The sequence below is a fragment of the Euwallacea similis genome, chromosome 31, assembly GCF_039881205.1.
Source record: "Euwallacea similis isolate ESF13 chromosome 31, ESF131.1, whole genome shotgun sequence".
In the NCBI taxonomy this organism is placed as follows: Eukaryota; Metazoa; Arthropoda; class Insecta; order Coleoptera; family Curculionidae; genus Euwallacea; species Euwallacea similis.
This window is the reverse complement of record NC_089639.1, coordinates 606,055-628,800: the sequence shown is the minus strand read 5'-3', so window position 1 is coordinate 628,800 and position 22,746 is coordinate 606,055. Positions and strand designations below refer to the sequence as shown.

General features: G+C 32.0%; 4 protein-coding genes across 15 annotated transcripts in view; 2 read left to right on the top strand and 2 right to left on the bottom strand.

The window, feature by feature from the left end:
* Positions 1-4,577, bottom strand: part of Hipk (Homeodomain interacting protein kinase) — a 99,481-nt gene extending 94,904 nt beyond the window's left edge. For 5 of the 7 annotated variants that reach the window (XM_066403807.1, XM_066403808.1, XM_066403810.1 and 2 more), the window contains exons 1-2: positions 4,250-4,577; positions 1,573-1,899 (exon numbers count right to left, since the gene is read on the bottom strand). In XM_066403807.1, the coding sequence (XP_066259904.1) occupies positions 1,573-1,887 (315 nt within the window). In that variant the 5' untranslated portion in view covers positions 1,888-1,899; positions 4,250-4,577. The remainder of the gene's footprint in view (positions 1-1,572; positions 1,900-4,249) is intronic. The other 2 variants (XM_066403813.1, XM_066403814.1) reach the window with 1 other exon arrangement.
* The window catches only part of LOC136417976 (toll-like receptor 2), a 116,764-nt gene that overhangs the window by 41,444 nt on the left and 52,574 nt on the right, over positions 1-22,746 (top strand). The gene's annotated exons all lie outside the window — the stretch shown is intronic.
* On the top strand, positions 6,296-9,977 carry Teh1 (tipE homolog 1). Of its 2 annotated transcripts, none has more exons than XM_066403773.1 (5): positions 6,296-6,446; positions 6,528-6,873; positions 6,984-7,212; positions 8,784-9,061; positions 9,127-9,977. In XM_066403773.1, exons 2-5 carry the CDS (start codon positions 6,808-6,810, stop codon positions 9,328-9,330), a joined length of 777 nt encoding a protein of 258 aa, XP_066259870.1. In that variant the 5' UTR covers positions 6,296-6,446; positions 6,528-6,807; the 3' UTR covers positions 9,331-9,977. The 2 variants fall into 2 exon arrangements, with proteins under 2 accessions (XP_066259870.1, XP_066259869.1); XM_066403772.1 differs by having other exon boundaries at positions 6,506-6,873.
* The window catches only part of cv-c (crossveinless c), a 28,564-nt gene continuing 16,399 nt past the window's right edge, over positions 10,582-22,746 (bottom strand). For all 5 annotated transcript variants that reach the window (XM_066403820.1, XM_066403818.1, XM_066403817.1 and 2 more), the window contains exons 6-11: positions 21,248-21,319; positions 18,114-18,350; positions 17,470-18,060; positions 15,474-15,782; positions 14,757-15,052; positions 10,582-13,917 (exon numbers count right to left, since the gene is read on the bottom strand). In XM_066403820.1, the coding sequence (XP_066259917.1) occupies positions 13,183-13,917; positions 14,757-15,052; positions 15,474-15,782; positions 17,470-18,060; positions 18,114-18,350; positions 21,248-21,319 (2,240 nt within the window). In that variant the 3' untranslated portion in view covers positions 10,582-13,182. The remainder of the gene's footprint in view (positions 13,918-14,756; positions 15,053-15,473; positions 15,783-17,469; positions 18,061-18,113; positions 18,351-21,247; positions 21,320-22,746) is intronic.

The following is a 22,746-nucleotide window of genomic DNA, read 5'->3' as shown; positions in this document are numbered from 1 at the left end:
CCCTCAAAAAGAATTCTGTCGAAATAAAATCTAACAGGCCAATTCACCGGACCAGATTTGCCAATCCATCGACCGAATATTACGATTAAGAACTTCCCGTGCCACCGTAGAATAGTGAGCTGGATAACCGTCATGTTGAAACCACGTGTTCTGACGCACTTTTAAGTTTAAGTCCTAGAATAATATGAGCAGTTTATTTTCCAAAATATTCCGGTACATTTGACTATCTAAATTGCTTTCAATTATGTAAGGGCCGACAAGTTTACTGCTAATGATTACACACCATACGTTGACAGTCCAAGGACGCTAGTGCTCAACTTGTCGAAGCCAATGCGGATTTTCAACACTCCAGTAATGTATGTTATGCCTATTAACTGTACCATGATTTGTAAACGATGACTCGTCAGAGAATAATACACTACAGAAAAAATCAGGATTTCGTTCTACTGTCCAGATGCCCACTCACAAAAGTCTAAACAATTTTAAAAATTTACCTTATGGGTCTTGTGGTGAAAAGAGATGATATGGATAAAACATGTGCATCTTCAGCATTTTCCACACACTCATATGAGAAACTCCTGATAATCCTAATATTTCTCTTGTGGTCATTTGGGGATTAAAAGCCACAACACCTAGGAATGCTATTTGATTACTTTCTCCACACGTAGTAGCTGGGCGAGTTCTTTTCTTCAGATTTACTCCCTTCATTAATAAATTCTTTAATCACGCTAGAAAGAAGCCCGGGATCATGGTCTTTCAGAAAAACCCTGAACGTAGAGAATGACAGCATTATCTAAATACCTATCAGTTTTTCTATACAGCACAGCATTTTGATTTTCTCTTCTAGGGCAAATACTCCATCGTGAAGCAGTATTAACAACAATGTTTAAAAATAGATGTTTTATTTGTTTACATGAATGTTTATTTGTCATATTTTTTTACTATGGTATTATTTTTTGTCCCATAAAATTTTTTTAAACATGGAGGTTGCCATTTTAGATACGAATTGAATTTCATTAAGTAGTGTTTTCTAGCATGAACAAAAAAAAGTTTCCGACACATTTTTAAAATTTTTAGCTGTACTATCCAAATCTGTAAAAAAATTACTATTTGAAATTAAAAAGTTAACCCCCACCCCACCCACACGGGGGGTATAGGAGAATCAACTTTAGTACCAATACATTTCCCACTCAGTGATTAAAGCTTGACACTAAATATTTCTTTATGAAATGCCTAGTATTCAATATATTTCAATAATATAATGAATTGAATAAATGTTACACACTGTACATCAATACAGGCTTTATCATTGCTATTATATCTTCAGACAAAATGTCAGAAAATGTTATAATTAGGTACTCAATCTAATAGCCTGGCTTTGTACCGTCCAATAATAAGGCCCTGTTCCGCTAACTACCTCGATTATATTTCTAATAATTTCCATAGAAATGATGAAATAATCTCATTACTTGTATCACCAAAACCAACCACATGTTACTCCAGATCTCACTAGACATCCCAGAATCAAATAAAATCTGAACTCGAACTGAACTAACCAAACCAACCTCTTACCTTTTGCCCACAGCGCTGATATGTATCTAACAGCTTAATGGTTGAAGCTCGAACAAATGGTTGCCCATTTGGACTATCATTTATAACTTCAGCAACGTCTTCTTGAGCGGCGCCCGATGAGCTGCCACTGTTCAGCAAAGAACTGAAACCGGAATTGTCCACGAATGTGATATCTGACACCACTGACTCGTTGTAATTATCGTGAGATTTTCGTTTTTTTGGGGCACCGAGAAAAATCCCTGTCGGTGGGTTGTTAAATGATGGAATATCGGAATTATTGTTGCCTGTGACCATATGCTGGGATTGGATAAACATGTCATGCAGTCCCTGCAAATAAAAAAAGGCAAGTGAATAAGTATCTAAATTCTAACCTAAATACTTCAATTTAGGTAAGTACTGGTCATGGTTATGTCAGATTAGCTTTAATCAAATATTCAAATATCTGACCGATGACTGGACAAAATTACCAGAAAAACTTTCAATAGCTATAACCAATGTTATAACTGAAAGAGAGAAAAAATGAAAAGAGAAAATGCATTTATTATAAATGTTTACAAAATGACTGACAGGTTTTCCATGGAAATGAATTTAGATAAGCCCAACTGCAAGAGATGTGCCCATAATTGTCACTGTAAAAAAATTGAATATATTGATAATTATTGACTTTTATGTTTTACTTACATTTTTTGAATTCATCACTTTAACCTCTCTATTTAAATTAAAGCAACACATTTACATTAGACCCAAAATTAGACCAAACATTCAACATTATTAGCAAACTTGTTGCTTATCCAAAGCCTGCCTACATATTAAATGGATTTTGATTTATTTGGAAAATTGACATCTTACTCTCTTGTATTAGGACAACAATTTTAATTATTTTAAAATGAATTTAGAATTAAACAAAAACCCTTTTGGTAACTGCTCAACATTGGAGACATTATGTATAATAACAGATTATGTCAATATTTATCCAGTCACTTTAGGCTGCCACCTGTTAACATGATGAAATGAACTTAATAATAGAGTCAGTGTCAATGCCATCAAATATTTTTGAAAGTATGTTGCCTATTTACACCACAATTTTCACGTCGAAAAAAAAATTATAAACGTCGAGAAAGAGAGAAGAAAATTCAATAGCAAAAAATCAGGAACATGCTGAAAAATCCACCAAGGACGATTAAAATAAAGTTTAAAGCAAGAGTAATTCTATAAAAGAAATATGTTTAAAGAGTCAGGCATAAAATTGACTAAATTATCCTCAGAATTATCATCCTTCTAACATAAACCATACTATATTCTGCCATTAAAGGACAGTTAATTGACACATGCTGAAGGCAAATACCACAAACTGTTATGCATAGCATAAATGATTATTGTATAAGTTTTACATTATATTTCTTTACAACTGTAAAAACTATGAGGATTTTTTGCATTGATCTACCTCTTTTTGGAACCTTGAAGGCATTCAACTGTGTTTCACACATAATTCTTCTGGATAAATTGTATGAATACAAGACCATGGGCTTGCTCATGACTTAAAATCTTATTCATAAGACAAAAATATTGAAATTACTCAGTGTTCAGGGGGCCCTTACCAAGTGATGGCTAGCGCCCTACATGGATGACTTTTCAGTTCACTATTATTTACACTATATGTTAACAACCTCCACTTAAAAAAAATAACTGAAAAGATAAACTCATGTATAACTCTGTCATTAAATGAAATAAATAACCACTATATTTAGTTTTGGCCGTCTCTAGTAATCAAATTGTAATTTCCCATAATTAATTACTATTAAGTAGTTCAATTGCTTTTTAAGAGTAATTCAAATATGCCAGTGGTCCAATTACAGTACTTGTTGGTAGTTCTATTACAATATAAATTTAAGAGAAATTGGTAATTGTAATTCAACTACTTTTTTAGAGTAGTTGTGACAGCTCTAGTCTGAAGCTCATTTAACTGAAGCTAGACAAGCAATCCTGTTCCACATTATGTACATTTAATTCCAGTCCACAAAATATGTATGAATTTCCTGCTAAGTAGAACAGGGAAATTTCCATTCTTCCAATTTCCATCTGACTAAATTTTAGGTATCAATATCACTATAGGTAAAATGGTATGATTACTCTGATCATTTCCCCAAGTAACTGTTGGTAATATCAAGTTACTTAGCTTTATGTTAAATCAGAAAGAATTTATTTGCAAATGAGTAAACCCGAGTAACCTTCTCAAAAAGTCTTTAAATTCCAACCAAGAATAAAAATAACTGTAAGTACTTACTATCAATTTATCACAGTAAATGACCTCAAAAATGCTTGTGAAGCTACCCAATTATGGAGAAGAAAGTTGATCTGTGACAAATTTTCTCAGCTTTTAATAATAATTTCAAATATTACAGATGGTTTTGGTAAGGAGTTAGTTACAAGTTACAACTGAGGTTACACCAGATAGGATATCAATTTAAATTCATAGAAATTGGGAAAAATATGCCCTTATATAGCCTTAAGAACGAATATGGGAAAAATACTAATACGAGGCCACTTCCCACGTATTTGTCGCATAAACAGACGGGAGTCAACCAGAAAATGTCGCCTCCCCTCGTCCATATTGAAGCTAATTTCTCCCTTTCGGGTACGAATAGGTCTTCATGGATACTGGTTTATAAATCCTCACCTTTCAATCCTTAAGACTTCTTCGAAAAAGTCCACTACCATGCTGAAATACACACAAAGACAGGTCCTAAAGTCCAGCCATCTTTGCCTCGCCACTACGTAACCCGTATGTTTACAGTGCAGATTTTGCGATACGCAAACTTTTCTAGGATTGTTATCTTGGAAATAACTTCAGTATGATCATTTTTACTTAATTCTAAACACCTCCGAACACTTAATTAAGACTTTTTAACCATTTTTACACGTTTTTTATTTCGTTCCACACCACACCGCTGCTGAGGTAAGGATATACGTATACGCTATCAATGTTGTTCTCGAAATGGCTAGAGATGTGCCACCGACCATACCAATTGTGACAAATTGATAACAATTGTGCAGTTTTCTTGCGCATCCGCCATTATAACATATAAACGTTTACAAAAAGGGAGAATATACTTTTTTCAATTAGAAATTCTTCCAATCGACATTCCTCCACCGCAAATTTTTCTTTTTCTAACCACCGTCTTATTCTAGGGATAGGTAAATGTATGTTAAAACTTATTTATCTATTACATATCTATAGTCGTGAATCATGTAATTTACGTCAAAATTGTAGAATTATTTTAGGGAAATAACACATCAAACGTCAGTTATGTCACTTTCTAATTTTCTCAAGTCAGTTTTTTATAAAGACAATAAATCAGAAATTTTAAAAATTTTGATAATTAGCTTTCTTCATTCTAAAATGAAAGAACCGAAATTTTATCTCCACAAACAAAACTCCCAACGGAATATATCCCATCGGAAAAAATTTTAATAGATTGAAGGCAAATCATCTGTCATATTACCATCCAGCTGATGGCGCTTACGATTATGATTATGGTTCTCTTTCCACTAGATAACGTGTACCCAAGACTGCCGCTTCATCCCGATCGTGTAATAAGTTTTATTGCAAACTTGTTCTTTACAAAATTCTCTTTAAGTTCCTTTTATGTTAAAAATCTCTACCATACTACAGTACCACATCTCTAAGCAATTACGGCTTAGACCTTATTTTGGAAGTTCTCAAAGGTCCGCTGGAACCAATACAGCCTCAAGAAATATAAATTCCAATGGAAAAACATACAAATATTGATAAATAACAGCATAACAATACCCCTGTTGGATCTCCTGCGTTGCCCTCTGGAAATTTTCCTTGCTACCGGATAAAAATCCTAATAAGCTCAGCCTAGCTCAGCGACAAAGATATAAAAAGAACATTACACTGGAGATCGGAAGAGATTTGGTGTTGAAGTGATCGAAGAAATTAAGTAACATATGCAAGTGTATTCGCGACGATGTGCAAGACGTTAACCATTCAAATTCCCCACGAGAACCGCGACCGTCAAAGTACAACTGAGAAACTTCAGTCTATCAGATTCGACAGGGAAACCTCAACTGCCAGTGTCCGAGCAAGAAACTCCGATGGCGCCGAGATCCCCCTGACCTACCCGAGCTTTTAGCTACGGAGTTTATCAAAATTTTTGAAATCTTGCGTCCTTCACTACTTACATACTAGGCCGTACCCTCAACGCGACCTAAATCCATAACCTCTCACAATTTTTTGCTTAACTAAATAAACTCCCGAGTTTGTTTTACTACTTAATAAACAAAATAATTAACAAAAGGTGCTAAGCAGTGCAGATTAACACCGTTACTTAATTCAAAATAAGTACGATATACCTCATCTCTATATTTTTTTATATTCTATATTTATTTATTTCGACAGGAGGGACAAGTGACAGTTCCACACTGTTCTAACACATAGTGTAAATATTGTCAACATTTTTTCTGTAACAAGATCGTTTGATTTCTACTTAATTTTTTCGTTTATTTTTCCGTTCCGTAGATTTTTTTCTACTATAATACATCTCGACCTATTTTTTTCTGAAGTGTGACAGAGACCCCCCACTACCCAAAAGCTGTAGAGCAGAGCATCAAGTAAGTTTTTTTTTGTTTTAAACCCCATTTTCTTGACATTCGAGAGAGATGGAGGTGATTTCCAGTTCCTTAGAGTTCAGGGGTGCAATTATTAACCTTACCGAACTAGTGACCCAGTTAAGTCAACGTCAACGTGTTTTTTATTTCATTAATTATAGTCAGAATCAAAAAATGACTGATTCCGAAATGTAAAATGCGGAATGTTTGAAGCCGTGTCCCTAGAAAGAATAATAAGATTGGTAATACTACCACACTACAATATGATGATCTGTTTAATAAATGGCATTCTTTCACCTAGGTGTATTGTTTGCTGATTCTAGCGAAGAGTGAAGCCAAATACAAAAATGTTGTCCGAAGACAAATGGTCTGTACTTTCATACAAACTTAACCTAAACGCAACAAAACAAGTCACCCTTTCGTTTTAAATTATTATCTGGAAACAAAACAATCATTATTGCTGTGGATTTGGGTGGGAGAGAGACGAAGGGTAGATTCCACAAACCTTTAAAATGAAATAATAGTAAAAAAACCGTGATTATGTACCTATTTTTCTGGTATTTAATCAATTGTGCAAATGTCTGCTTCATAAACTAGAAAATAATGAGGAGCTCCAGCTCTGAATTACTTTTAGATGAACAAGAAGAGCTTAGGAAACGAAAGATAAAGGCAAGTTGATACACAACATTTGAATTTCTAAAATTTATCTTTTCAAGACATCAATTTACAAAACTTAGTTTGCATCTACTTGAAGATTATACTCTGTACTGTTATTTTAGGAATTGGCTATTTCAAAAAAGACTCAAAATCGACAGCAAGGAGTGAGGAGTTGTCGGGAACAAGCATTGTTTTATGCAACAAGCTTTCTGGCTATATTGTCAATAGCTGCTGGTTCATCACTTCTCTTCTTGGTACCACTTTATGTGGATCCAGCTATCTCAACATTAGCTAGTAACTTTGTGACAGAACCTGTCAGGTGTGTCACGAGTAGAGTAGAACAGCTTACAGGTGATAATTTGAATTTATTTACACACAAGAAGAAAAGTTAAAGACATTGAAAATCAGCAACCATATTTTAATAATAATGAACTTTTTGCAAAGAATGATCTGCATGTGTCCTTTATAGCTTGAAAGGTCTCATGGTCTTGAATTAATAACCGTAAAAGGTTAATGTTGATGAGGTCAATAGGATATTCCCTACAAGGCGATTTAGAAAATCTCTGCAAAGTAGTTAAATTTTATTAGTTTTTTCATTTTTGAATTTCAATTTTAGAAAAACTTACAGGCTATTTGGTAAAATTTGTATTTTTATAAATTTATATTCAATTATACAGGGTGTCCCAAAATTAGGTGTCAATAATTTACAGGGGTATTAAACTTTTCAAAATAGGACCACTGAATCAAATAGTGGTAGGTCAAAAATGTATACTAATGGTGCTAGTGCCTTTCGAAAGTACTCCTTTGGAAATTGATTATTTATCTCATATCAGTCATGCAAAGAAATGTTTAAGTGCTATTATTTCGAAAACGGTGAGAGATAGCGACTTGCAATAAAAGGACCTTATCTGTGTAAAAAAGTTCAAATAACTTTTACTTGGGGTTAAAGTTGTCGATAGATGCCGTACAAAAAAGTTAAACAAAAATACCCTATCCTCCTCCCCCTAAACGCACGTTACTGACGTATTTGTTAACAAATGAATATCACCATCAAATTTAGCATAAAATTTTGTGTAGATATGTTAAATTACGTTCAATTATCTTTAACAGTTCCACAGATATTCTAAATAATCAATTTCCAAAGGAGTACCTTCAAAGGGCACTAGCACCGTTAGTATACATTTTTGACCTATCACTATTTGATTCAGTCTTCCTGTTTTGAAAAATTTAACACCCCTGTAAATTATTGACACATAATTTCGGGACACCTTGTATACTTTTTTAAAGCAAATGTAAACTTTATATTAAAAAGTTCTTATAAATCATAAAAACATAATTATTGTTATAAGGTGATTATACCTATTGAATAGTCAGTACAGGTTATCAACAATTTAACCATATATTTAGATAAGAAAGGGGAGTTTTGTGTTTTACAACAGTAGTTGACAATCTAAAAATTTATTAGATATTTCCAGCAATATTCAGCAGAATATAATAGTGTTTGCAAGTCTTTGTAAAAGGTGAAATTTTAAAATTAAAATGTGCAAGGCTACGGGACCACCTTTTAGTTCTTTAATTGGATGTAATTTTTTTTTAAACATGCTTAATGATGTAAATAAACTCAAGGTAAAATCTATTCCCTGCTAAAAGACGTAAAGTTTAGTTTTAGTTTAATACAAAAGCAAAAAAACAAATAAAATTGCAAAAAACTTAGGAATTTAATTTATTTCTTTTTTCTTCATATTTTTTAAGGAATATTCTGTCAACTTTAATAAACTTTTTATGGTTACACATATAAAACAATAAAAGACGTGTGGAGATTGTCTATCACAAAATGTTAATGACTGACTGTTTAAATTTGGATGCTGCTTGTCAATATCACTAACTTTTCCCTTGTATGTATATGCAATTATTTTTACAAGGCTTAGCAAATTGTTCCTGGAGTTCATGCAGAGAAGGTTGTACCAGTGATGCCTATCATTGCACTCATATCTATGTTAGCTACAATGGAACAGGCCAAGAATTAAATACTACAGAGGAGGCAATTCTTTTAGTAAACATAAAAGGTTGTGGGTACCCTCCAAAGATTAGATGTACTAATTTTACTGAAACCTTTGGAAACGAAGGTACTGAATTCAACTGTTTCCCTTCAAGGCAAAATGGTAGCCTGGTACTTACACATTACCTCAAGGATGAGCAGGTATATTTGAGCTGTAATTGGAATTTCTTACCTTATAAGTAATTAAATTTTTATCTTCCTGTTAGATTGCCATTATTATCCACTACTTCGCCATTCCATTTGTGGTGACCTTGGCAACATCAGTAGCCCTATGCGTCATGCATTGTGACTGCACATGTGCACCTGTGCGACGCAGAAGCATGAGGTCACGAAGACCAGCTCGATTACCCCTAAAACCAGATTATAGTGATGGATCCTTATGTGCAGGACTACAACCGGCACTATCGTAATAACATATAAATGAACCGCAAAATCAATTGTGTTGCGATTGAACCACTGAAAATGGATGTTTTGAGAATACCTTAGCTAAAATTTAATTAAATTCTTTTAAAACGGCAAGAAGTATGAAGTTCACAGTTTGTGCACTCAGTCCTACCCTCTATCTCGTGTGAAAATGTGCCACTTTAACTGTTTCAAATAAAAATATATTTTGAAACTGTTTAGTTTGAACACTACAAGTTTTCATGGTATGGAAGAAAAAGTATATAACGTCAAAGTTTGAGACGTATGTAGGTATTTTGTATTGATTGAGAGTTATGAAAATGAATTCAGTCATCCGTTTGAAAATGGCAATGAAGTTATACAACAGTAGGTAATAATTAATTAACTAATTTTGCCAAATCATATTTATTTTAGTAGATGTGCACACTAGATTTTCTGATTACAAATGAACGTGCTTTTAAAATTTAACGCAATTTTACTAGATTAGAAAGAAGAGAATTATTCTCTTTGTTGACACACATACCTACTATACAATTTGTACCAACTTATAAGATCCTGTTAATTCATATAGATTAATTTAAAAAATGAAGGATATGCTGAAATAGGTACCTATGTTTAGGTTCCAGATTGTTAAATAAAGGATTCGTATACAAAATTTTGAATTTCATTTATGCTTTTTTACAAGGATATATAGTTTTAAACAAACATGGAACATGACTAATCTATATTACATCCAGTAGGCATTTTCTAAAAGAATAATTTCGAAATGTTAAGTATCAAACAAGAAGTGAGTAGCATCCAACTGATATATTGGTTTGATACGTTTATTACAATGAGTAAAAGTATGCGTAGTAATAAAAGGCATTTTACTACAAAGTTACGTGCGGTTTTTTCATCTAACTCCTTTTAGGGAGCTGCAATTGCGAAATTATTTTTAAAATGTTTTCGTTATATTCCTCGTGACTATTCTCATATTAAACTTTACATTTAGGTATAGGTTTTGAGATACAGCTGACAACCTCTCTTAGTTGGACAACCGGTATATAATGAACTACTTTTTTTTGTAATGCTTCTTTTGCTTTAAAGTCGGAAGAAATAATTTCAAGGAAGTTCAGTAAAATCCTGAATGTCAGTCCTAAATCATTTAAAATTTTTAACCATTTACGCCCGAAAATACTTCCATTATTTTAGAAATTTTATTAAATGAAGAGCAAATTTTTATAAAATTTAAATTTTGCTGCACAAAAATGACAAATACGTACTGGGAGCAATCTTTATTAGATTTATATAAGCACCTCTACAATTACAAACAAAATTGATTAATGGCATTTAGTGATATATAAACAATATATAGTTCTATAACAATACTGGCCTTAATAAATTTTTTATTTATTAATTTCTACTTACAGGGTATAACACTGGAAACTGCACCAACCAATGGTGGGAAAATTACATACAACTAGGCGAAATCTGAATAATTGACAGTATATTAAAGTCAATAATTGTACCTGGTGATCATTAAAAAAAACTCGCAGTAGGTGAATTGTAAACGCAGGGAATTGATTAAGTAATTTACTATTTACCATTAAACTTGTGAGTAATAGATACATTGATCCCTGATGCTGAATTGATAATTGACATACCTCTGATATTTTAACTCCTACTTGAGATGGTTGTTGAATGTTAGAAAAATATAGATTTTGTACTATTTCCTAGCTAATAAAAAATCTTAGCCGTTTAGTAACACGCAATAATACAAACACCCAATAGATCGTCACAATTTTCATAATTATTTCGAATAGAGCAACTAAAAATACAATTTTTTTTGTCATTATGGTTTTATGTATTTCGTTTTGTAGTCCAAATCAAATTAAAATACAAAACTCTTGCACATCTTTTAACTAATCTATCATTTGCTTTTGAAAATTAACGTCGAACTTTGACCCTTATGACACGTTGTCACTGGGTAATCTTGTGGGATTCGTTTTAAAAAATCACAGGGTTATGCATTTTTTCATAAAGTAATGAGTTAAGTTTTGTGATGTAAAAGTTTAATCAGGATGGTCCACTTTTTTTAAAGCAGGACTTTAACAATCGATAGAAAAACTTATTTTAAAAAGAAAAATTCATATCAACATAGACCCATAAACGCTGTATTTTAAAGATAGCGGGCGTTGATAACTTAAAAAAAATTAAATTATTTTTTATAATACTCTAACTTCTAAAGATATTTATGCTAAATTTAGTGTACAGCATCACATTGTATGCTGCCACATTCAATAATATCACGAGAAACCAGTGCCGGAGTTGTGGGGTTTTACTATCATAAAATTCAATAAATTACTAATACGGTCCTGTCTAAAATCAAATTTCAGTTTTTTTCCCTAAATGAGTAATTCATTTTCTACAAAAAAGTCTCTTGACATTTTTTCGTATCTGGCTCAGTTGCGTAACAAATTCTCTCGACCTAACCCCGTTGAATTTTTTTATTTGTGAATTAAAAAAAAAACAAGTATATATGCAACTCCTGTGGAAACAAGGGAAGAACTTAATGGCTGCATTAGAAATGCGTGCACTGAATTTAGAAATCACAATTTAATTGGTGTTCTCTGATCCATTAGACGTCGGTGCGAATTATGTGTGCAACAAAATGGTTCATATTTTGAACACCTACTTTAAATTAAGTGAATTTTTGTAGCTGTTTTCCACTTTTAATTATGCAATATGTATCATTAACAATAATAAATAATAAAATTTGATTTTAGACAGGACCGTATTAATAATTTATTGAATTTTATGGCAGTAAAACTCCACAACTCCATCATTGGGTGCCCGTGGGCCGTGATATTATTATTGAATATGGCAGCATACAATGTGTTTTTTTAAATAATTTTCAACGCCTGGTATCTTTAAAACGAAGCACTTTGGGCCTATGTTGATATGAAATTTTCTTCTTAAAATAAGCTTTTCTATTGACGATTAAAGTCCTGCTACAAAAAAGTGGACCGCCCTGTATTTGTGTTTCTATGCTAAACGTGATCGTTAAATTGTGGATTATTAAGAGTTAGTCAAAAAAATCAACTTAAAAGCCTCATTAACAAACCAATAGAACTACGAAAACTTTAAAGAATTATAGCTAGCCAAAAACGCAACTTTCATTTAAATCAAGAAATTTGTCATCACTTCTCTAATTTGTTTTTGAAATTATTGTTGAATTTTTACAGTCTTCGTTTGCTGTCATTGTCAATTGGATATAGCCGTATGAAGCAAGAGTTATGAGCGATTTTAAAAACGCAAAAAATGTCACATTTCAATCAATATTGAGAAAACTGTTAGACATCGGAATATAGGGGATGCGAAATAGTTATCAAATTCCGAGATAACTTCAATAATGCAGTAATTATAGTATTAGTATAGTATAGATCGTTCCACTAAAATAAAAAAGTGAAGTATCGATTTTTCAGATTTGCCTTAGTGGGACACGCTGTATTTCTGATATAAAGAATGATGCAGTACCTAATATTAATATTATATAAATTAGTGACTAGTATGGCACATAAGTGTACTGTTAACGATATTTTTGGTTAAGTTGTATTAAGTGCATACCGTCTATGAACGGTTCAATAATGAATAACGCAATAATTTGATTTAGTTCGAAATTGCCGCAGGAATGCATAATGGTACGACTTAACTTAATAGCATCCCAGAAATTTTATGCAAATATTAATTTAATATTTCAATAAAAATAAATGGAATGATTCCCTGCAATATTGCAACTTAAATTCTACTGAACAAAAGTGCTCTGGGCTTCATCGCAAATTGCATTAATTTTTTTCCTGTTATTTTTGTCACTTTTATTTTCATACTTTGCTTTCAGGTCCAGACGCATTTTCATGTCCTCTGAAGGAACCTTGAATGTTAGCTAAAAAGAGTGCTTGTAAATGACCGAAATGCTTCTGATACCAATCAGGAGCTCGCCCCATGGTCTCGATTCTAGAAAGATGAATGAGACGGGATTTTCCTGAGCCACACGGCTCTACAAGATATCTGGATGCTAATACTAGTCCCCTGATAGTATTGGGAATAGAATGAGCATCTGGGTGTTCTACTGAGGTTTCCACAAGTAAGCAAGCATCCCTTCCAAGATCCGTACGCCACGTCCGCACCACACAGTACTCTTCTGAGGGTCGTGGGGCTATACTTCCACGTACAAACTGATATACCTCACTTCGCGGCTCCAACTGAATAACAATTTTTGAGGAACGTAGTTCCAGATCCCAAATATGCCTTTCCCGTAGAATTCTGTGAAGGACTTCGAATGGTGGAGCTTCGATTTCAGCGGTAACTTTCCAAAGTCTCAGAGGAATGCCATCGGCGACTTTTTTATAGGCAATTTCAACTTTCTGTTGATGACTATTGACAGAAATCCAACCGCGTTGTTTGTCTTTAGTTTCCCTGAGCAAATTTGCTTGGCAATCGTTTAAATAGTCACGCCAACCCTTCCCGCCGTGTTCAAAACCTAAATCGTCCAGTAATTTCGCTTTAGCTTCTTCTATTTCACTGGTTTTACATTGTTTCAATATATCAGTGGGTACCTAAAAATTCCATGTTGTCAGAAAATGTCAAAATAGGAAAAAGTATATGAGAAAGAAACATTGCTGCTTTGTTGAATTTGAATTATTTCTAAAAAACTTAAAATAATTTAAATATACAAGGTGAATGAAGTGTTGTGATTTTATTTTAAAGAGATAATTAACTGTCGTAAAAGAACCCGATTAAATCAAAAACACCATAATAAAAGCTGTGATATTACAAAGATATATTTTTTAAAGCAATACGTTCATTAACAAATGGCAATAACCTATTTTTATGCAAATGATCATTATTCAACTTAAAATAGTTGTTCGAAATTTTCGTTAAGTGTGTTACTGAACATAATGTCTCACTCTTCGTACCCAGTAATTGGCATAACTTGCAAAACCGACCCTATCTTCAAATTGTGTTGGTGTATAGCATGTTCTTCAAAAGATCTCATAAATAAAAATCGAAGGGGGTCAGATCGAGTTATCAAGGAAGCCTAAGGAAGCCTTGTAATAGAACTACGACGACCAATTCGATTTTTCAGTTTAACAAATTGCAAAACACTAACTGGTAAATATGAAAACGTACTAGAAGTAACCAGATATCTGATGAATATTCGTGAATACATGGAACTAAAAATGTAAAAAAGTTTATTTTAAAGAAATGGTTTAAAAATCGAATCTTTCTTATTGTGCAACTATTAATGTTATGGTTTTGAATTAGTCGATTTCTTTCGACATCATTTGTCATTCGTCAAAAATAAAATCACGAGACAAACACCCTGTTTACCTACACATTACTATTTTGGAAACCTGCTAATTAACTTAATAAAATTAATACAGATTAATCTTACCTTAAATAAAACGTCATAGTTTTTTAGGAAATACAATAAACACTCGTAGCCAGCTTTATTTTCTGCCAATTCTTTAGGATGGGGAGAACCGGAGTTTTGTTTTAATGCTTGAGCGTGATGGAATAAAGTTGGTTCAAAGCACATAGCCAAATTGCTTTCGTTCATTTGATTGATATCGGAATGTTTTGATATGGCCAGCATAAAATGAAGGAGTGCTTGAAGAAGTTCAAGGTGTTCGTCCGGCAACAGTAATGATGCCCACAGTATAGACTCTTTTCTTAAGGAAGGCGGTACATCTATAATGAGATAAAAACAAGGAACATTAATAATGATACTTCAAAATACATTAGAAATAGGGTGGAATAATTTGATGTGACCATGTGACCTTCAAACGGATTAAATGATAGGCTACTCATACATCTTAGAATTAAAAAAGCCTTAATGGAAGCTTTTTTAAATTCCTTGATGTGGTAAATTGCGATAATAACTCGTAACACATTAAGTTTTGCATTGAATGTAACAAAAATTATCATTTCCATTCATGGTATTGTACAATTTTTGAAAAAAAAAAAAAACATTAGAAGGCAGCAATCCGTTTGAAGGTCCTTTAATATAGGCTATAAATAGGGGATATTGAAATTTGAAATGCTTTTCATATTTAAATACTAAAACAGATTGTTGCTTTTAAGTTATTAACAAGAAAAAAAGGAAGCTTACACTGAAATATTAGGATAAAAGTTTCAGAAAGTCGGTTGGTTAACAATACTTCAGGCAATTCCCTGAAGTATTGTTTTACCATGTCAGCAACGTCATAAGATTGCTGATCGGAGTAGTCCACGTATAAGTTGGTTTCAACCAGGTTTCGCAGGGCCTGTATTCTTGATTTAACACCAGGCCTTCGAAAAATGCCAACTTGATCTACAGCAGTCAACTGCAACCAGCGAAGCGCTTCTTCAATATTCCGAGGCAGTACCTGACCAGATCTCTGTAAAGCGATTGTGACAGGTACACCAAACACGTTTTTATCTGCAACGAAAATAGAGCTGCTGCTCTGAACACTGGATAACAGTTTTCAGTGTATGTAGGTACCGTTTCCAACATTGGACAACTTTGCAGAACGGGTTATACAGAGTATCCGGAAATAACGTTGAAATATCTTAGGAGGTGATTCTAGAAGTTAAAATAATAAAAAAAAGTCCTTATAATCATACCCTAAAAATTGTTCCTTAAAGGGGCTAGAACCCTTTAAAGGAGGACCTCTGAAGATGGTTTTTTCGCAACATTTTCAAAACGGTTTGTGCTAAAATTATGAAATTCGGTATACTTTAATAAATTGAAATGAGAAAACTTTCATTGTATTAATAATTGTTGATTTTAGTCAGGGGCGTCACATACAGGGGGTCCCCTACGTAAATTTCAACTTAACTTTTTTGTTTGTGACAATTCTTTATTTTTGAAATCAAATTAATGATTTGCAAATATTTTTCAGTAAAAAAGATCCTCTTATTTCATCTCGTTAGAATAGACCGTTTTCCAGAAAAATGGATTTTTATAAATCGATGCGCGATTACAGACATCGAAATGCATCTTAATAAACATAATAGGGATCTTTGTAATAGAAATATTTTTTTATTAACCAGCAATTATAAGACAAATATTAGTAATGATTACTCACAATAAATGTTGAAAACGTCAAAGACAAAAGTTAAGAGTGACATCCACCCACCATGTTCATTAAGATGCATTTCGATGTCCCTGTAATCGCGCATCGATTTATAAAAATCCATTTTTCTGGAAAACGGTCTATTCTAACGAGATGAAATAAGAGGATCTTTTTTACTAAAGAATATTTGCGAATTAGTAATTTGATTTCAAAAATAAAGAATTGTCACAAACAAAAACGTTAAGGTGAAATTTACGTAGGAGACCCCCTGTATGTGACGCCCCTCATTAAAATCTACAATTATTAATACAAAGAAAGTTTTCTCATTTCAATTTATTAAAGTAAACCGAATTTCATAATTTTAGCACAAACCGTTTCGAAAATATTGCGAAAAAACCATCTTCAGAGGTCCCTCTTTAAAGGGTTCTAGCTCCTTTAAGAAACAATTTTTAGGGTATGTTTATAAGAACTTTTTTTATTATTTTAACTTCTAGAATCACCTCCTAAAATATTGCAACGTTATTTAAGGACACCCTGTATAGGATATTTGGTTCACTGACATATCTAATGTGGAGTGGTAAGTGACGTACATAAAAGTTGCTACGTTCTATTCCATAAAAACTTAGTTGAGAAAATCTAGACAATACCATAATAGATCAAATGGTTTTTATAAATTTTTTTAAAATTCTTACTTGTTTTTCATTAGTTAATAAAAAATAAGGAAATTGATCCGGTGAAAGCGGAAATGAAAATTAGACATTCATAGGTCTAATTTGCAGATCCTAAAATATCTATGCAATCTTAGCTGTTTTTAAACCTACCCCAATTGCTTGGCTACTGATTTTGTATCACCCGGTACGATTAAATATGTTCAATTGATCTTACGTTATTACCCCCTTTTAGATATATGTCAGTAAACAATGCGCCCTGTATATGTATCTAAAAAACGATTGTAGCAGTTCAGGAAGGGTCGTGTCTGAAGTGCGAAAGCAATAGTTCACCGAGCGGTTAACCAGATTGGCAAACGGTACGCACCCTACGTGTACTTACCTTTATATACGGGAGCCTTGAACTTGCGTATAAGTTTGGTAAGATCTAATGTCCATCCAGTCCTGTGGGAGGGACAGAATTTCTCCATATAGGCTGTTAATTTTAGTAGGGCTAATTTACGCAAAACTTGTAATTGGGCGGCAGTTAAAGTATGTAAAGGTGCTTCTCTCTCTTCGACACAACAATTCTCGTGAGGGTCATCGTTGTTTTTGTTAGTATTATTTTCTGAAAGCTTTTCCAATACGTTATTTTGGACTGAATTTGAAGTTTGAATTCCATTTTGATCAGATTTATCGACTCTATCAGTTTTTAAGTTAGTGCAGTGTTGAACACTTGGGGTAACAATTAATTCGGGATCTGACACGTGACCCAAATCTAGCGTTCTCAGATTGCACAGAGGAGAAATTAAATCCACCGTTACTTCTCTTTCGCTGAAGCAAATGCCATCTCTACGTCTTCTCGATTTGCTTGATCCTAAACGTTTCAGTTTTCCTCTATTAGACGGAGGGCTTTTTTCAAATACCTCATCTTTAAATTGATTTTTAATGTTATTGTCGCCGTCAAAAATCTCACAACTTCCTTCTGAATTCGCTGTAAAGATACTCAATTCTTACATGAACACATTTCCTAATTTGCCTTACAACCTGTAGTTCGCATACAAGTTCTAGACCATCGTCGAACATCGCTCTGATACGTCCAATTATCACTAAGAGCGCAAAATTCCTCATCTGAATCATCATTGTGATGAGCAATGCGATGTTGATGCAAATGCGCACAACTATTAAGTATTTTCAATCGACGGAAAAGAGAATGTAAAGCATCCTTTTCGAGAAATGGATGATCTTGTGCGACTTGGTAAATTTCGATAGGAAACTGCATATCTACGATGTACAAGTTAGAATTTTAATGTTTTTATTTTTTTAAACTATATCAAATGTTTCGAAACTGATGTCAAAAATGATAGGACATATAACACACGACAAAATAATATTATATTAAAGTACTTCATGTAATTCTTTTTACGGTACGAAACATTGGCCTTTAAAATGAATACTATTTATACTTATTAAATCATTTTTATGATACTCGTGAAATTATGGTGATAAAAGTAACGCCTAGATAACCATCTTTTTTTTGTCAATTTTATTTAAATATTTACAAGGTCGTTCAATTGTGAGGCTCTCTATTGAATTCTCTGGATTCGTAAAAGATACAAAGTTAATTAAATTATGGCAAAGTTGCGGAATTAGACACTTAACAAACTGACTTTTTGAGAATAAAAAAATTTCGAGTAGTTACGAATATATCAGAAAAAAAAATGAAAACTTGAAAAACCGTTGTTATTTTTCCGAGCCTCTTTTAATAAATTATCTTAAAAATAGGGCACTTTGCTATTTGCAGTTTTCCTCACCTACAAAGAGACAGAATTTCGGTATGGTAAGAGATATTAAGTATATTAAAACAAGGCGAAGTTTTTTTTGTAGTAAATTAATAGGAGAATTCAACTACGAAAACAAAATGCTAAATTTAGTAACATTGTTAAATTTGTATTTATTAGAAATCTTAATTTGTAGCATATCTGCACAAGGTGATTCATTATATTTTATAAAATGGATATTTCCATTATCCTGCAAAATGCTCCTGCAAAAATCAATAAATTATAAAAGTTTTATATTTTACTCCAAATTGTAAGAACCTACTGTTAAATTGAATAGATGAGCAGCGCAACTCTGTCAAAATGACACCACTTTTGTGTTTTATATGAATTACATATATTTTTGCAGAAAAGGAAACATTTCTTTTTCTCGATTTCAAATATTACATAATTACTTATGTATTTATCTCTAGCCGTTTATCAAATATTTAAACTCAAACATTAGCCAAAAATTGTAGGCTATTACTACCTGTTGCCTAACCAGACATTCATAATTGAACAGAAAGTCGTGGAATAGTTCAAAAAAATTGATTTACGCATTCACGTTGTACAATCTATGAAAATAGAGAATTATATCTTCAATAATTATTAGTTACTGATTATTTACCTAATGTCTTAAACATCTGAAAAACATAGAGATAAATGTATAAATGATTAAATTTTTCAAATTAGGGAAAATGGATTTTTTCATTTGTGTAAAAACAAAAAAGTAATCCATTTAAAAAAGTGGAATCATTTTGAGAGATTTACGATTATAACTTGTTCAATTGAACAATAGATTCTAACAATTTAGAAAAAAATATGAAATTTCGCCAATTTATTTATTACAATTAAAAATTTTCGTAGTGTTCACCCTATACGATAAAAAAACATTTCAAATTAAATATATCTAAAAAATTTATTTATCAAAAAAGATAAATATCTATGAGTTATTATTATTACCAAAATTTCTCAGGTATTAAGAAAACGATTTAACTTTTATGAATAAAATTAATTTTTCAAATTTAGAAGCATACAAGGATCGATAAGGAAGTCAGATCGGTAAAAAAATTACATGAAGCAGTACGCCCAATAATTTTTGGTATACCCTGAATACAATATGAATCAGTGTATACTAGTAATACTTTGGCATTCGATGGATAACAGTATTTAAAGTCAAGTATGTGTAAAAGTATGTCAAAAAATTCTTCGTTTTCAAGATTGTGTCCAAAGTGATATTTTTTTTGAGGTCAAGACCTCTTTTACCATCTGGTACTTGTTTGTGGTAGGTACACCACTGACTATATTATTTTTAAGGAATCAAATTTCCTGCTCATATTGACGCGTTTGAAACAGTTTTCGAGCTCTTTGAGAAAATTAGAGGCGATATATGATTGTTTCATATCGGTTTCTAAGTCTAAGATTTCAAAATATTGGCTAATCAGGATAAGAATTAAAAATTTTCCACCTTTTTTTATGTAAAGTGTGTCGAAGGTAAGTTGCAATAAAACTTTGAATATATTACTTCAAAAACTGTAGGAATATGATTTAATGCATAAAATAAACTGTGTGAGAAAATTTTTAAAAAACGATACTGTATCTCAAAAACTAAGGGCTTTCCGATATTTTTTTGTGTGATATACTTGAAAACTAAATTTCTCCATTGAATGCCAGAGTCCTGCTAGCATAAGCTGAGCCACCCTGTATAGCTACTGGAAAAATTGTCAAGAGACAAACGATGCAATAAAATGATCACATACACACATTGAATCAGGTCCTATTTTGTAAATAATGAAATTAATTTTGAATATTCCGTTAATATTTATTTAGGCACAAATGGAAATTGGTAGCATAAGGTTTTTGTTTCTGTCAAAATACAATGGGGGATATAGTAGCTTGTAACTACTGGTCAGTAGCAGTTCTTCAATTTAATATCTGTTAAATTAATGTCAAACTGACAGTCACCCCAAAATATTTAATATTTGGTTTACGTAGCGCTGATAGAAAAAATTTAAGGTATTACGATGGTAACACTGCAAAGAAACAACTGTTTCTGAAATCTATACTTTTTTTAAAACCTAAATTTCTTTCAAGTGATATATTTTAAAATAAACATAATTTTTACAGAACAGGTTTTATATGGAAGGTTCAGAAGTGAAATGTTAAAAACGAAACAAGTAAAATGAAATAATTATATAACAACACACAAGAAAATCAAAATGTTGGTTTATACTGCTTGACTTGACCCCCCTTCCCCATGTAGTTGTTAATTTTAATTTTTCCATTATTACCATATTAATTATATTAACCAAAATTGTTAGTCTTAATAAAAAGCTAAAAAAAGGAAAAAAATATTAATATTACCTTCGTACATTTGTGCGTATTGTGGAAAGCCGGTTGCTCGCAGCCATTTACACGCATCGCTAGCTTCAATTTCTGAAAAAAAGATATGTCAGGTACTGCTTTTTCTCACTTTCTTTATTTATTAATTAAATATTTATATATCATATTAAAATAAGCAGATGTGAATTCGACGGGTGTTATAATCCTTAATACCCACACCTATATAAGGCGTTTTAGGGTGTGATAGATAATGGTGAAATAAAAGAACTTGGAAAATATAAAACGTTAACATACAAAATGTTAATGTTTCACGTTTTTTTTTTTCATTTTAAGTTGAACTTCAAATTTGGAACGCAAATCTCTCATAAAAGTCAAATCAACCGTCTTCTAAACCCAATTCAAAAAATCTATAGTTTGATTTTTTTAAGGCGTCAGGCCCTATTTAATGCCTTAAATTTTTTTATGATACTCCACTGATATTCACTAATAACTTTGAATTTCCCATTCAATTTAGAAACTTTTGTTTCTTGATTTTTTTATATCCACCACCTATTTTCTAGCAATTTATAAATATATCCGGAGAAACGCTTTATTTTTTATCATAATTTCAGAGTTGGTAGAAAATTTATAGAGCCCTATTTTTTTTCGATTAGCATCCGTAACTCTAACCCTGGAAGTACGAAAAACATAATAATTAAATATTTAGTAACAAATGTGGCGACAAAGTTCAAAATGTTTTTGCAGTTCTACGTACTGGGGCATTCCGAATATATACTGAAAAATTGTGATACAAATGGGGCGTTATTTTCAATACTTTCTCAAATTGCTAGAAAATAAACAATAAATGCAAGTGATAAAATAGTTTCTAAGGGGAATTTAAGAAGATTGATTAGTAACTATCAGTTGTGTACCACAGAAAAGTTTGGGGTAACCTGATCTCTCAAAAAAGAAATTACCTTGTAAATTCTTGAATATGGGTGAAGATATGGATTTTTATGAAAAATGAACAACTTGTACTAAATATCTAAAAAATGATAAAACCCACAAATTAAAAAATATCTAAAACTGTGAAACCTGTGTATTTGTTGATATACATTTTTCAAATAATTTGTTTATTTATGGAGTCGCTTTACTTTGCGAACTTTTATCATCTTTTGAAATGTTGCAGGCTAAAACTAAAACACCCTATAGGTGCTCTGTAATACATTGGTCTTACTATATCCTTACATGCGTGGCTTCGTACAGATTCATTGTTACATCTTACATTATAAAATTTACCTTCTGTAAGTTAAATAAGTTGATTAACACCGTCCTGTTGGAATGTTCATTGTTACACATATTAAAAATTTAGTTTTAAATAAATATTCAGTGAGATGAGAATGGCAAATGAAATGCCCTATTCACTTTGACTTCTTGTAGATATACATCTATTTATTATATAAACTATCATTTTATATTTTTAATTTTTATTGTCAGTTCATATTGATTGTGGAACTAATTTCAGTGTGTAATTAATTTCA

Bases quoted from the DNA above. Each gene is read 5' to 3' on its own strand.
- Teh1 (XM_066403773.1), top strand. From the start codon at position 6,808: ATGAGGAGCTCCAGCTCTGAATTACTTTTAGATGAACAAGAAGAGCTT. The intron at 7,213-8,783 runs GTGATAATTTGA...TATTTTTACAAG, and splicing joins TAGAGTAGAACAGCTTACAG to GCTTAGCAAATTGTTCCTGG. The intron at 9,062-9,126 runs GTATATTTGAGC...TCTTCCTGTTAG, and splicing joins ATTACCTCAAGGATGAGCAG to ATTGCCATTATTATCCACTA.